This window comes from Hyperolius riggenbachi, chromosome 1 (assembly GCF_040937935.1).
Source record: "Hyperolius riggenbachi isolate aHypRig1 chromosome 1, aHypRig1.pri, whole genome shotgun sequence".
Classification (NCBI taxonomy): domain Eukaryota; kingdom Metazoa; phylum Chordata; class Amphibia; order Anura; family Hyperoliidae; genus Hyperolius; species Hyperolius riggenbachi.
This window is the reverse complement of record NC_090646.1, coordinates 163,647,258-163,662,421: the sequence shown is the minus strand read 5'-3', so window position 1 is coordinate 163,662,421 and position 15,164 is coordinate 163,647,258. Positions and strand designations below refer to the sequence as shown.

Here is a 15,164-nt window from a genome sequence, read left to right as displayed (position 1 = left end):
CTTGCGGGCAATCTGATCACCCACCCACACCAATAGATCGCCCGCAGATCCGACATCAGATCACCTCCCAAATCCATTGTTTACATCTATTCTCTCCTCTAAACACCCACTAATTACCCATCAATCACCCCCTATCACCACCTGTCACTGTTACCCATCAGATTAGACCCTAATCTGCCCCTTGCGGGCACCCAATCACCTGCCCACACGCTCAGATTGCCCTCAGACCCCCCCCCCTTATCAATTCGCCCGTGCAATATTTACATCTGTTCTCCCCTGTAATAACCCACTGATTACCTGTCAATCACCCATCAATCACCCCCTGTCACTGCCACCCATCAATCACCCCCTGTCACTGCCACCCATCAATCAGCCCCTAACCTGCCCCTTGCGGGCAATCTGATCACCCACCCACACCAATAGATCGCCCGCAGATCCGACATCAGATCACCTCCCAAATCCATTGTTTACATCTATTCTCTCCTCTAAACACCCACTAATTACCCATCAATCACCCCCATCACCACCTGTCACTGTTACCCATCAGATTAGACCCTAATCTGCCCCTTGCGGGCACCCAATCACCCGCCCACACCTCAGAACGCCCTCAGACCCCAGCCCTGATCACCTCGCCAGTGCATTGCTTGCATCTATTTCCCCCCTCTAATCACACCTTGAGACACCCATCAATCACCTCCTGTCACCCCCTAGCACACCTACCCATCAGATCAGGCCCTAATTTGCCCCGTGTGGGCTCCTGATCACTCGGCCAAACCCTCAGATCCCCCTCAGACCCCCTTCCGATCACCTCCCCAGTGCATTGATTGCATCTATTTTCCCCTCTAACCGCCCCCTGAGACACCCATCAATCACCTCCTGTCACCCCCCTAGCACTCCTATCCATCAGATCAGGCCCAATACATCCTGTCATCTAAGAGGCCACCCTGCTTATGACCGATTCCACAAAATTTGCCCCCTCATAGACCACCTGTCATCAAAATTTGCAGATGCTTATACCCCTGAACAGTCATTTTGAGAAATTTGGTTTCCAGACTACTCACAGTTTTGGGCCCGTAAAATGCCAGGGCAGTATAGGAACCCCACAAGTGACCCCATTTTAGAAAGAAGACACCCCAAGGTATTCTGTTAGGTGTATGATGAGTTCATAGAATATTTTATTTTTTGTCAAAAGTTAGCGGAAATTGGATTGTTATTGTTTTTTTCACAAAGTGTCATTTTTCACTAACTTGTGAGAAAAAATAAAATCTTCTATGAACTCACCATACCCCTAACGGAATACCTTGGGGTGTCTTCTTTCTAAAATGGGGTCACTTGTGGGGTTCCTATACTGCCCTGGCATTTTAGGGGCCCTAAACCGTGAGGAGTAGTCTAGAAAACAAATGCCTCAAAATGACCTGTGAATAGGACGTTGGGCCCCTTAGCGCACCTAGGCTGCAAAAAAGTGTCACACATGTGGTATCGCCATACTCAGGAGAAGTAGTATAATGTGTTTTGTGGTGTATTTTTACACATACCCATGCTGGGTGGGAGAAATCTCTCTGTAAATGGACAATTGTGTGTAAAACAAATAAAAAAATGTGTCATTTACAGAGATATTTCTCCCACCCAGCATGGTTATATGTAAAAATACACCACAAAACACATTATACTACTTCTTCTGAGTACGGCGATACCACATGTGTGACACTTTTTTGCAGCCTAACTGTGCTAAGGGGCCCAAAGTCCAATGAGTACCTTTAGGATTTCACAGGTCATTTTGAGACATTTGGGTTCAAGACTACTCCTCACGGTTTAGGGCCCCTAAAATGCCAGGGCAGTATAGGAACCCCACAAGTGACCCCATTTTAGAAAGAAGACACCCCAAGGTATTCTTTTAGGTGTATGATGAGTTCATAGAAGATTTTATTTTTTGTCACAAGTTAGCGGAAATTGATATGTATTGTTTTTTTTTTCACAAAGTGTCATTTTCCGCTAACTTGTGACAAAAAAAAAATCTTCTATGAACTCACCATACTCCTAACAGAATACCTTGGGGTGTCTTCTTTCTAAAATGGGGTCACTTGTGGGGTTCCTATACTGCCCTGGCATTTTAGGGGCCCTAAACCGTGAGGAGTAGTCTAGAATCCAAATGCCTCAAAATGACCTGTGAATAGGACGTTAGGCCCCTTAGCGCACCTAGGTTGCAAAAAAGTGTCACACATGTGGTATCGCCGTACTCAGAAGAAGTAGTATAATGTGTTTTGGGGTGTATTTTTATACATACCCATGCTGGGTGGGAGAAATCTCTCTGTAAATGGACAATTGTGTGTAAAAAAAATCAAATAATTGTCATTTACAGAGATATTTCTCCCACCCAGCATGGGTATGTGTAAAAATACACCCCAAAACACATTATACTACTTCTCCTGAGTACGGCGGTACCACATGTGTGGCACTTTTTTGCACCCTAAGTGCGCTAAGGGGCCCAAAGTCCAATGAGTACCTTTAGGATTTCACAGGTCATTTTGCCACATTTGGTTTCAAGACTACTCCTCACGGTTTAGGGCCCCTAAAATGCCAGGGCAGTATAGGAACCCCACAAATGACTCCATTTTAGAAAGAAGACACCCCAAGGTATTCCGTTAGGAGAATGGCGAGTTCATAGAAGATTTTATTTTTTGTCACAAGTTAGCGGAAAATGACACTTTGTGAAAAAAAACAATTAAAATCAATTTCCGCTAACTTGTGACAAAAAAAAAAAATCTTCTATGAACTCACCATACATCTAACGGAATACCTTGGGGTGTCTTCTTTCTAAAATGGGGTAATTTGTGGGGTTCCTATACTGTCCTGGCATTTTAGGGGCCCTAAACCGTGAGGAGTAGTCTTGAAACGAAATTTCTCAAAATGACCTGTGAAATCCTAAAGGTACTCATTGGACTTTGGGCCCCTTAGCGCAGTTAGGGTGCAAAAAAGTGCCACACATGTGGTATCGCCGTACTCAGGAGAAGTAGTATAATGTGTTTTGGGGTGTATTTTTCCACATACCCATGCTGAGTGGGAGAAATATCTCTATAAATAGACAATTGTGTGTAAAAAAAATAAAAAAATTGTCATTTACGGAGATATTTCTCCCACCCAGCATGTGTATGTGTAAAAATACACCCCAAAACACATTATACTACTTTTCCTGAGTACGGCAATACCACATGTGTGGCACTTTTTTGCGGCCTAACTGCGCTAAGGGGCCCAAAGTCCAATGAGCATCTTTAGGCTTTACAGGGGTGCTTACAATTAGGCACCCCCCAAATGCCAGGACAGTAAACACACCCCACAAATGACCCCATTCTGGAAAGTAGACACTTCAAGGTATTCAGAGAGGAGCATAGTGAGTCCGTGGCAGATTTCATTTTTTTTTGTCGCAAGTTAGAAGAAATGGAAACTTTTTTTTTTTTTTTTTTTTGTCACAAACTGTCATTTTCCGCTAACTTGTGACAAAAAATAAAATCTTCTATGAACTCACCATGCCTCTCACTGAATACTTTGGGATGTCTTCTTTCCAAAATGGGGTCATTTGGGGGGTATTTGTACTATCCTGGAATTTTAGCCCCTCATGAAACATGACAGGTGCGCAGAAAAGTCAGAGATGCTTGAAAATGGGAAAATTCACTTTTGGCACCATAGTTTGTAAACGCTATAACTTTTACCCAATCCAATAAATATACACTGAATGTTTTTTTTTTTATCAAAGACATGTAGCAGAATAACTTTCGCGCTCAAATGTATAGGAAATTTTACTTTATTTGAAAAATGTCAGCACAGAAAGTTAAAAAAGTCATTTTTTTGACAAAATTCATGTCTTTTTTGATGAATATAATAAAAAGTAAAACTCGCAGCAGCAATCAAATAGCATCAAAAGAAAGCTGTATTAGTGACAAGAAAAGGAGGTAAAATTCATTTAGGTGGTAGGTTGTATGACCGAGCAATAAACCGTGAAAGCTGCAGTGGTCTGAATGGAGAAAAAGGCTCTGGTCCTTAAGGGGCGAAAAGACTGTGGTCCCGAAGTGGTTAAACTAAATACACAATATTTTTCCATCACCAAAGTTGACCGCTCATGATGGTGTAAATCTGGGCATAAGCACACATGTCCTCTAACATCAATGGCTTCCTCTTCAGCGATGCACAGAATCTGAAAATATTGTGCCGATCACTATTCTAGTTCTCACAATAAGGCTGCCTCCTGCTTGTTCTCCTCTCCCCTCCCCTGTCCATAAAGGGGAAATAGCCTACCAAAAGAGATTTCATTTAACATTCACTCAAAACCAAGGAGGATGTTAACAAGGTTTTACCCATCCTATAGGGGACGTGATCTGGCATGGAGGAAAAAGTTTAAGCCATATATTTAGGAAAGGGGTCTTTACAGCAAGAGTAATTAAAATGTGGATTGTATTGCCATAGGAAGTAGTTATAGAAAATTATATATCTTTGTTTAAGGGGGGCTTAGATGCTTTCCTTGCAATGAAAAACATCCATGGCTATAATTACTAGGTAATTCTCAGTGGTGTGGTTCCAGGGATTTTATCAGATTGCCACCTGGAGACAGGAAGGAATTATTTTACCTTTTGGGGCTAATTAGACCATGCCTTGTAAGGCTTTTTCCCAGGGCTATGGAGTCAGAGTTGGAGTCGAGTAGTCGGGGCAATTTTGGGCACCCGGAGTCGGAGTTGTTGATTTCATAAACTGAGGAGTCGGAGTCGGGAGTTGGATTATTTTTGTACAAAATCCACATCCCTGTTAAGTATTAGACTAAGGAGTCTGAGTCGAAGAGTCAGAGCCATTTTGGGTACCCGGAGTCGGAGTCGTGGTTTCATAAACTGAGGAGTCGGAAGATTTTTATACTGACTCCACAGCCCCGCTTTTTTCACCTTCCTCTGGATCAACAGGGATATGTGAGGGTGCAGGCTGATGTTGTACTTTATTTTCTGGTTGAACTCGATGGACATTTGACTTTTTTCAACCCAAATATATATGCAACTATAACATTTTGGAGATTAATTTTAAAAGTCACAAGTTATATTACAGTTATTCAGTTAAACACAGTTCTTCAATGTTTACCTGTTCATTAATTTAATATTTAAACGATCCTGGGCTATATGCAATTCACTTTTTCACCTGAGTTTTCTCCTAGGTGATATTTTCACAACTTGTAAATAAAATGCCTTTCACACCACCAGCAAGCAAAAAAATACTCAAAATAATTTGGACAGTACTTTTCACCTACTTTGTAGTATTTTTTTCATTGCAAAGTGCTAAAAAGTTAATTTAAATTGAAGATGAAAAATTATCTCCTCTGAGAAAACTCGGGAGAAATAGTGAATTGCATATGGGCCCCTGTGTCCTTATCCATCTGAAGCAAAATTCTAAGCTCTCAAAGTAACCATATCTTAGGGTAACTTGTAAACTTTTCTTGTTTATTCAGCCACAATGGGCATAAGTGTAACTTTACGTTGCTTTGGAGGTGTGCAAAAGGTCAGAACAAATACACAGCTTATAAGGTGTTTTTATTAAGTGCTGTTTTTGCCTCTTAATTAATGGGTATATTGGGAGCAATAAAAGCCAACGAGACTACTCTTATGTCAATGAGGCCATTGTAGTGTAGAGAGGAAAGAATGCAAGCTGCTGCAGCTGACAGCTTTATTTCTGTCTGCTTCTGGAGTACAATATGAGGCCAAAGTGTCATTACCCCTTATACTTTACTGCACACTGTAATGGAAACGCTACCAAGCAAAGCTCTGGGGAAATCAAGAGGTGGTGATACTGCTGTGCCAGGAGTGAATACCTGCAGACGCATTCAATCTGTGCCCAAACAAAGAATATAATGGACCAACAGCGTTATGCAGGTGAATCACTAATTGTACTAATAATAACACTGTAACTAAAGCTGGAACTTATTCATTTTGTGGTTTTAAATATTATAATTAACAGTGAATTGCTAGTTTTAAAGGAACAAATACTTTTCAAAAATCTCTGCTTGTAGCATTATAATAATAATAAAGCTTTTTATCCAGAGTATCGCTGTGGCTTTACAAAACGGAGAGCAAAATAGATAAACTGCTTGTCAGAATACAGGCAAATGAGAGGCAACTAAACCCAGGGCCTTTTCTTGGGCAGTGCGACCGCCCTGGGCGCAGACCGGCAAGGAGAAGAAGGGGGGTGCAGGCAGAAGGACATAACCGATAGGGAGCTGGTGATGCACTGTGTAGCCAAATGGAAGAAGAAAATTACCAGCGCGATCACCTTCCTTGACTCCTCCTGGGCTTCCTGCATCAGACGTCAAGTCATCATCACATCACCACTGCGTAATGACACCTGATGTCCTGTAGCGGTACTGCAGGCTGTCAGTGCGCGGCGCCCATGGAGGAGTCAGTTTTCTGGGCTCTCTTCACCTATGTGTTTTCCTATTCACTGCTACCTCCTGGATGAGCGGCTGGTTACTAGTAAGTAGGCAGATCTACTTGTGACCTGTGGCTGTGGGACTGTCCCTAAAAAGTAATGGTTTGTGAGTCCACAGGGGTGGGGGGGAAGAGGGCACAATTTTTACACCCTCATCCTGGGTGCAATTTAGCCTAGAAACTGCCCTGACTAAACCTTTTTGTTCTTCTAACTTGCTAGCAGCGCACTAGTCTGCCATTTCTACTTGCTGCATCCCACCTCAGGAGCCCTGTAATATACCGTATTTTTCGGACTATAAGACGCTCCGGACTATAAGACGCACCTAGGTTTAGAGGGCAAAAATCAGGGAAAAAATAAAAAATAAACCTGGTGCATCCATGGTGCAGGAGTGTCCTGTAGAGCTTCAGACACTAACATCAGCAGCAGGTAACAATATAAATAGAGTAGTGCATATACAGTATATACTGTGCTAGTGCTCCACAGGTAAATAAACAAGGTGCTGTAGAGATAAATGGCTGCAAAAAAAAATGTGCAAGATCAAGTGCAAGATCAACAGCTTACCCATTAGGACGACTCCAGAGGGACACACTACATGACTACACTCGTTGCCAGCTCCTGATGTACCAGGGGTGAAGCATGTATGTCTCCATCCACCACTCCTACCAGCCAGTGTTCAGAGTGGGGAGAGACATAACACAGACTCCGGGAGTGGGGAAGTGCAGTCTGCAAAAGTGGCTCTCGTCCTCACCTTTTGACTCCTGTAGCGCTGTTACAAGTGGAAAATCACCTCTGTATTTCCTGCGATGCATGTGTCCGCATACAGGATGCTTACTTCTGCCCAGCTTTGCCTGCTCTGCCTCTTAAATGCTGCCGCCTGAATGATGCGATCACCCTGGACTCTGACTGGCGATCCACTGCGGCGATCGGCGATCCCCCACTGCGCCGCTGCTGCTGACCTGATGGTTTAGAAGATGCTTAAGTGAAGTCCTGCTGGCTCCCAAGGCATTTGCCAATCATCGCTAATAGCCGGTGCCCGGTAAAATCTTCCGACATGCAAGATACATACTTCCACTTAGGAAGTGACTGCAGACGCATCTGATTGGTCGCGCTAGTCCTGCGGGCGGGATGAAGGTACCGCTCCTGAACCAATCACAATTCTTCCTCCCTGATTGGTGTCAGGGAGGAAGGATTGTGATTGGTTCAGGAGCGGTACCTTCATCCCGCCCGCAGGACTAGCGCGACCAATCAGATGCGTCTGCAGTCACTTCCTAAGTGGAAGTATGTATCTTGCATGTCGGAAGATTTTACCGGGCACCGGCTATTAGCGATGATTGGCAAATGCCTTGGGAGCCAGCAGGACTTCACTTAAGCATCTTCTAAACCATCAGGTCAGCAGCAGCGGCGCAGTGGGGGATCGCCGATCGCCGCAGTGGATCGCCAGTCAGAGTCCAGGGTGATCGCATCATTCAGGCGGCAGCATTTAAGAGGCACAATGGGGGATCGCCGTTCGCCGCAGTGGATCGCCAGTCAGTCAGAGTCCAGGGTGATAGCAGCATTCAGGCGGCAGCATTTAAGAAGCAGAGCAGGCAAAGCTGGGCAGAAGTAAGCATCCTGTATGCGGACACATGCATCGCAGTAAATACAGAGGTACTTTTCCACTTCTAACGTTGTACATTCGGACTATAAGACGCACCAGCTTTTTCACCCCAACTTTGGGGGAGAAAAAGTGCGTCTTATAGTCCGAAAAATACGGTACATCTTTTAATTCCCTCTGGTGCTTTCCTGTTGATCTGGTGGGATGTAGCAACTTTGCTGTTCGATTAGAAGAAGAAATAAAAAAATGTAGAAATAAAATATACAGAAAACAGAACAGAAGAAGTATACAGAAGAATATAAATGAAGGCACTAGTCTAGTTTAGGGGACCCAGATCACAACATCCTCTACAGAACAAAGTATTGTGATTGGCCGAATAGTGTGGGTGTAGTTTACTACAACCTATCTGAAGCCTAGCAATTTGAGAGAATGATGTCCACCCAGTCATGTTAGCGGAATTTCCCTAAATGGTTTACTGCAGGGACACCTAAACTAGACTAGCGCCTAATTAGTACAGATTAAATCAGAATGGACTTTATTCGCCAAGTACAACCGAAGTCACACCCGGAATTGTTTGTGGTAGATATAGCAGAGGTGCAGTAACAGACGTTAAGATCATACATTTATACAAACCATAAAATAGAGGCAGGGCCTAGACAAGGCAGGAACAACAATGCAAAGATATCTGAAGGGAAGGAATGGGGGCTAAGGGAAGTTGCAGGGGCTATAGTTAAGGAAATTAAATGTACACGCAAACTATACCGCAATTCTCAGCACCTCATTGATCATCTCTAATGGTAAATATATGCAATGTTATCTACAATATGTTCATGACAATGGAACCCCATGGTCTTGGACCAGAAAAGTTCCTGAGCAAACTGATTAGGGGGTAGGAAGTTAATACTTTAAAGGCCCATACACACGTCGGATTTTTCTGAACGACCCGTCGTTTGAACGTTCCGTTGTTCAGTCGTTCGCACGTCAAATCCGACGTGTGTACAGACTATCGTTCGGGTGATAAGACTGGTTTCCAGCGATCCGCCCGGCGGATCGCTGGAAACCAGTCTTATCACCCGAACGATAGTCCGTACACACGTCTGATTCCGCGTGCGAACGACTGAACGACGGAACGTTCAAACGACCCGTCGTTCAGAAAAATCCGACGTGTGTATGGGCCTTTAGTCTTGCAAACAGGGGCAACTTTTTTTTTTTTTGGTAGCCAAAAGAGATTCCATGTGCAACATGCAGGCACATCAGACATCGTATAGTCAGCACTATCTGATGGGCACACTTCTGCACTGTGCAGCGCTGCCCCATTCAATACAGCCGAATGAGGTCAGTTCTGTAGCAAAGAGCAACGCAGACACCCTGCATTTTTAGGGTCACTGGTGGTGCAAAGCAACATGAGGGTGTATTGGGCCCTAAATACGACTATTTAGCTGGTGGACAATGCTGCTATAGCTGGCAGCATAGTGACTGTGGGAATCACCTTGTGAAGTCCTCATCTGTAAATGCCACTGATATTTTTTTCTGTTTAGCATATAGTCATTAGGCATTTATCAGTGATCACAGGTTTACTTTTCTAGAGTTCATCAGAATCTTAATTTTCTATGTTCTGTCTGAAATCCCAAATGTTGTGACGCAGTGTGAAAAGAGACCTAGCAATTTCTGCCTTAGAAAAATTCCCTAATGAACACTCTAGAAAAAAAAAGTTTTTAATACTGAACTCTTAGGGCTGGTTCTAAACGCAAGAGCCGTTTCTAAGTGCTTGTGATTTGAAAAGCTCTTGCTAATGTAATGCTATTTGTGTGTTCTCACTTGAGCAACGTGATTTTATAAAAATCACCCATAGCATTACATTAGTAAGATCTTTTCAAATCACTAGCCTTAAAAAGCTCTTGCAGTGCGAACCAGCCCTTCTTTTTATTTTGGAGCCTTAGAATATACAGGTAGCTGACTGGTTTGCTTTAAGCATAATATTTTATAATGTACACTTCTTAGTCTGAATGGCAAGATTTATGTCACAAAAAGGCTCTATGGAATCGGAGTCATGTCAATACATTCCCTCCCCCCATTTTTTTTACTTAATACAGAACATGATTTCCCAATTTGAGGGCGAGAAATGCTGAACATTTGTGCATGCAGACAATCCTCAGGCAAAGCTTGGCTAGTTGCTGCAAAAAGCCAAATGTCTGCTTCAGTCAATTTTGGCCCTCACTGTGGAAATACAAATCTGTTCCTGGTCAGTTCCTCCTCATACAAACTTGCATATGCTCCGGCTGCCTCATAGTAACTGGATTAAATCAAATCAAATCTATTCAGCTCTCCCCAAAACAGCTTACTTTGCACAAATCCTTGACTGTAACCAACATAAACCGAAAACATTTCAGAAGCTAAATACGGCTCTTTGCTTACATGCTCATCCCAGGCTCGCTTCTCCCTTTCATCAGCTTCCCTCCTCTTTCTTTCAAGGTCCTCTTTTAATACAGCTGCTCTGGCATTGGCTTGGGCCTGTGCAGAAAAGTCACAAATTTATAGCAAAGATCACGAACCTGGCCTGGTCACATGCTGATTAAGAGCATATGCACAACATAAACTGAATGGAAGGAAAGGCATGCCGAAGAGTTTATGAAAGGAAGGATTCCAAATCAGGATTTAAGGTGATGGTGCTGCAAATCCATTCACAACCTGGATTTGTGAAAACCCTACTTGCCACGGTGTTTTATTCAAACTGAACGGCTGTGTCACGAACATCCAACCTCAGGCCTTAGAAGCAGATGTATTGGATATGCAGGAGATTACTTCTTTCAGAGGAAAATGTAGCATGCAAAGAACAAAACTACAGGAACAGTGAACCACAACATCTGAGAGAGGTCTAATGAAAGAGGTAAACTAAGGACACGAGAACAGGAATTCTGTAAACAGACATTTCAGCTGGGCTCATCAGTAAACAAAAAGAGAACTAAATATTTAAGATAAATGGTAATTAATGAGTTATTGTCCACACAAAAAGGTCTAATTCAGATACACAATCAATAAACGTGAAACAAAAGGGGCTGTACGTTAAGGTGGCCATACATTTGACCATTTTACCTGTCCATATCCAGCATATTCGTTTACTGTGATGTAATCTGCTAGAAATCAAAGCGGCAAATGATGCCTGATCGATTGCTTACTGGCCGAATTTTGCTCAATCGGTGGCAGGTCAGAAGCCTGTTGCTATTGACAATCAATTTGGGGACCATGGATGCAGAGTGTTGGCAGCATAGCTACGCTCACCTGTCCCACTGGCAGACCTCCTCCTGTGATCAGTGGCTTTTCTCCATGCCTACTTCCTGTGTAAGTGACAAAAGCAGGTTTGAACACCGGCTCTTATCACATGACACAATGGGAGAAGACACAGGGAGGAGGCATGGAGAAAAGTACTCAGACATGGGAGGAGGTGCGCCAATAGAACAGATGAGAGTAGCTCTGCTGCTAAATCCCCGAGGTGAGGGCAGACCTGGGTGGGGAGGCAGGAGAGACCTGGGTGGGCAGGCAGTAGTGGCTCCAAAGATTTTATGCTGAACGTGACATCACACATAGGGGCGGGGGAGTGCCGCAAACAATGGGATTGGCGTCGCTGAGAGCGAGTAGATTCGCTCGGCAGATTGCTTGGGGGGCCGTTGTACACAACTTAAGTCAGGCGTGTGTACGAAGCTTAAGTCATATTGAAACAAACATCAGTATGAAAACACAAGTGTACGAATACACAGATTTGTTCAGTGAGCACAATTGAGGTACCACATTGTAGCCTATGAACTTGGAACCTGATTGAGAAACCAACAGCACTGTTGCACTAGCATTGTACCGACCCACACTGGTGGCTACACAGAGCTCGACTTTTCCAATATACCTCAATGACTTTGATTGAATCTTCCTGAAAATTATGTACTAGCCTACTGCAAATTAATCAACTTACTATTTAGTTTGTACTGGTTACTAATAAAAAGATGTAATCGGAAGTGCTATAACATTCCCATTATTTGAGCAGAAGCTGCATTTTTTTAATGCATTGGACAGTACAAGTATAGCAGAGCAATCAATAATTGAGCAGATGTCTGCAGAAACATATCATAAATATAGCTCTGTGGTGCATCAGCTACTTATTCCCTGATCGGTTTTCATCGATCATTTCTCAAACTACATATGGCCAGCTTTGGTGCGACTTCATTAAGCTGCTGAATCCTGCAGCTGGACTGGGTTGTTTGACGTAAATGTATTTCGCCTTCCTTTGGTTCAACTGAAATATATAAGGGGTAGGCTAGTGTTGGAACATACTTCTGGTTAAAATGCATGGATGTATGGATTTTTTCAACCAAACAAACTGTGGAAAGTCCAGCTAAACACTGCACACTCCATGATTCTATACAACTTTGTTGGTGGGAACAAAAACAATACTATTTATGAATTAGACAACCTGGAAAAAGAACACACTGCAAAACTGATCAAGCAACTAAATTTTGAACAACAATACCTTTAAGTCTTCAATTTTTTTCTTTCTCAGTTCAGCTTCCTCACGGTTTTCATTTTTGCCTGGCTGATTTTCTCCCTGTCAAATCAAATATAAAATTTAAAGTAATGGCAACATTGTAAAATGATATCAGGCATAGTACTTTGGTGATTTAGAAGAGAAGGTATAATTTTGAAAACAAAGTTGAAGCAGGTATTGGCCACATGAATCCAGGAGGGAGGCTAAAGAACTTAAAAAGTGTACCAGAGCCCCAGTAACTGGCTCAGTCGTGTCAGTAGTGGTCTTCTGCTCAGAAGACCCCTACTGACGCGACTGAGCCAGTTACTGGGGCTGATCGCAGCTGAAAGGCAGATCGCTGGAGGACGGCAAGAGACTCAGATGGGGTTATGGGGCTGGAGGAAGCCCTGGGTAAGTATCGATTCTTGCACTGCTTGACCCACTCCAATTCGCATACAGGGCCAACAGGTCCATAGAGGATGCCATAAATGTCAGCCTGGCGTACATTATGGAGCATCTCGACAGGCCTGGCTCCTATGTCAGGATCCTATTCCTGGACTTCAGCTCAGCCTTCTACACGATCTGCCCAGACACCCTGGTCGATAACCTGGCGCAGCTCGGCGTCGACCCCTCACTTCGCACATGGCTCAGGAGCTTCCTCACAGGCAGAACGCAACAGGTTAAGCTGGAAAACTGCTCCTCGGGCGTGAGAACTACCAACACAGGGGCACCTCAAGGGTGTGTACTGTCCCCGCTCCTGTTCTCCATGTACACCAACAACTGCACCTCCGCCTCGGACTCCATCAAGGTTATCAAGTTTGCAGATGACACAACAATCATCGGTCTCATTGGCGTTAACGGAGAGGGAGACTACCGCAGTGAGATAGCGAGAATCTGCAACTGGTGCAAGAACAACAACCTTGTCCTCAATGCCGCAAAGACTGTTGAGCTGACTGTTGACTTCAGGAGGAACCCTCCCACTCTCCCACCAGTCTACATAGGTGAAACCGAAGTCTCCAGAGTAGCATCAGTCCGGTTCCTTGGCACAACCCTATCCACCGACCTAAGATGGGGGCAGAACACCACCAAAATTCAGAAGAAGGCACAACAAAGGCTATTTTTCCTGCGCCAACTTAAAAAATTTTGAATGCCTCGGGAGCTGCTGACCAGTTTCTACACCGCCACCACGGAGTCTGTACTTTGCTCTTCAATAATCGTCTGGTATGCCGGCGCAACAGCCAGCGACAGACATAGACTGCAAAGAGTCATTAGTGAGGCAGAGAGGATCATTGGACTGCCCCTACCACCTCTGGATCTCCTCCACACGGCTAGGATGAGGAAGAGGGCCACCAAGATCTCCTGCGACTCCTCCCACCATGGCAGCCGCTTCTTTGAGCCTCTCCCGTCTGGCAGGCGCTTCAGAACCATCCAATCCAAGACTACCAGGCGTAGGAACTCCTTCTTCCCCCAGGCTGTTCTACTGCTCAACAACACTGACGCCTGACTATTCCCTCCTAGCCTGCAATCAGCATGCATGTCTGCATCCAACTCCCACTAGCACAATGATCCATGATGTCATCGTATCTGTGAAGGGTGCTTGGACTCCGTCAAGGTTATCTACTAACGCAGCAGCATGTAAAAATGGTAGAAATTGCAGACGTAAAATGTACTGTTAATCCTTTTAGTTTAGTCTAGGTACTCGTATCTGTACTTGTAGCCATATATGTAAGATAGACAACTGTTGTCGTGTATTTTGCCTTTGCCATGTATACCACAAGCAATTCCAAGTACGGTACCCCCGCACTTGGCGAATAAATCCATCTTGTATCTTGTATCTTGTATTGTTCTCACATTGCACAGCAATATGGTACAGATTCACTAACTACTGGTAAAATGTGCATGCATAGACAGAACTTGTACGTTTTACTGGCGTTTATGCAAAGTAATTAATGGGCATTGATCAAATAGTGCAAATTCCGTTTTTATGTATGTAATATGCATATTTGGAAAACTACAAGGCACAATCAGTAATGACCATGGTGTGTTGTATTGCTGGTACAGTGTTAAGCTAGATTTTCTTCTCATTATGGAGGGTTGTGGGTAGTCCGAGTCCTGTCTAAGTTGGATTAGTTTTTGTGTTGAATTAAGAGTGATCAGTTAGACACAGCTCACTATGTGACCCCATATTCTCCCACCAATACTAGAATGCTTTTGTCCTATTTTTCTTACTTGCTAACAGAAATTGTATTAGTACTTTAGCCAGCACCATTATGTAGTATTTGTCAAAGGTTGTTCCAGCTTTGGTCAAAGCAAAAACTGTACCATCTCAATAGGAAAAAAATAATTTTGACCATTTGTCAACCGTGTGAAACCAAAGAATCCCATCAAATACTCAAATACACTGTCAAGCCTAAGGACCAGGCTTGTTTCCTCACATCTGTGCTGCGTGGGCTCTCCAGCCTACAGCACAGATCGTGTGGCAACCAGGGCGACCAGACTTCCCCCCTTTTTTCTCCACTAGGGGGATGTCCTGCCGGGGGGGGGGGGGGGTCTGATCGCCGCTGGCTATTTGTGGTTAGCGGGGGGGGGGCTCTGATAGGCTTTCAC

The 15,164-nt window shown here is 43.9% G+C and overlaps 1 protein-coding gene across 4 annotated transcripts in view; it reads right to left on the bottom strand.

The window, feature by feature from the left end:
* NEK1 (NIMA related kinase 1) overlaps positions 1-15,164 on the bottom strand; it is a 208,340-nt gene that overhangs the window by 101,995 nt on the left and 91,181 nt on the right. For all 4 annotated transcript variants that reach the window (XM_068278807.1, XM_068278809.1, XM_068278808.1 and 1 more), the window contains 2 exons: positions 12,564-12,638; positions 10,463-10,558 (listed from right to left, as the gene is read on the bottom strand). In XM_068278807.1, coding sequence (XP_068134908.1) covers positions 10,463-10,558; positions 12,564-12,638 — 171 coding nt within the window. The remainder of the gene's footprint in view (positions 1-10,462; positions 10,559-12,563; positions 12,639-15,164) is intronic.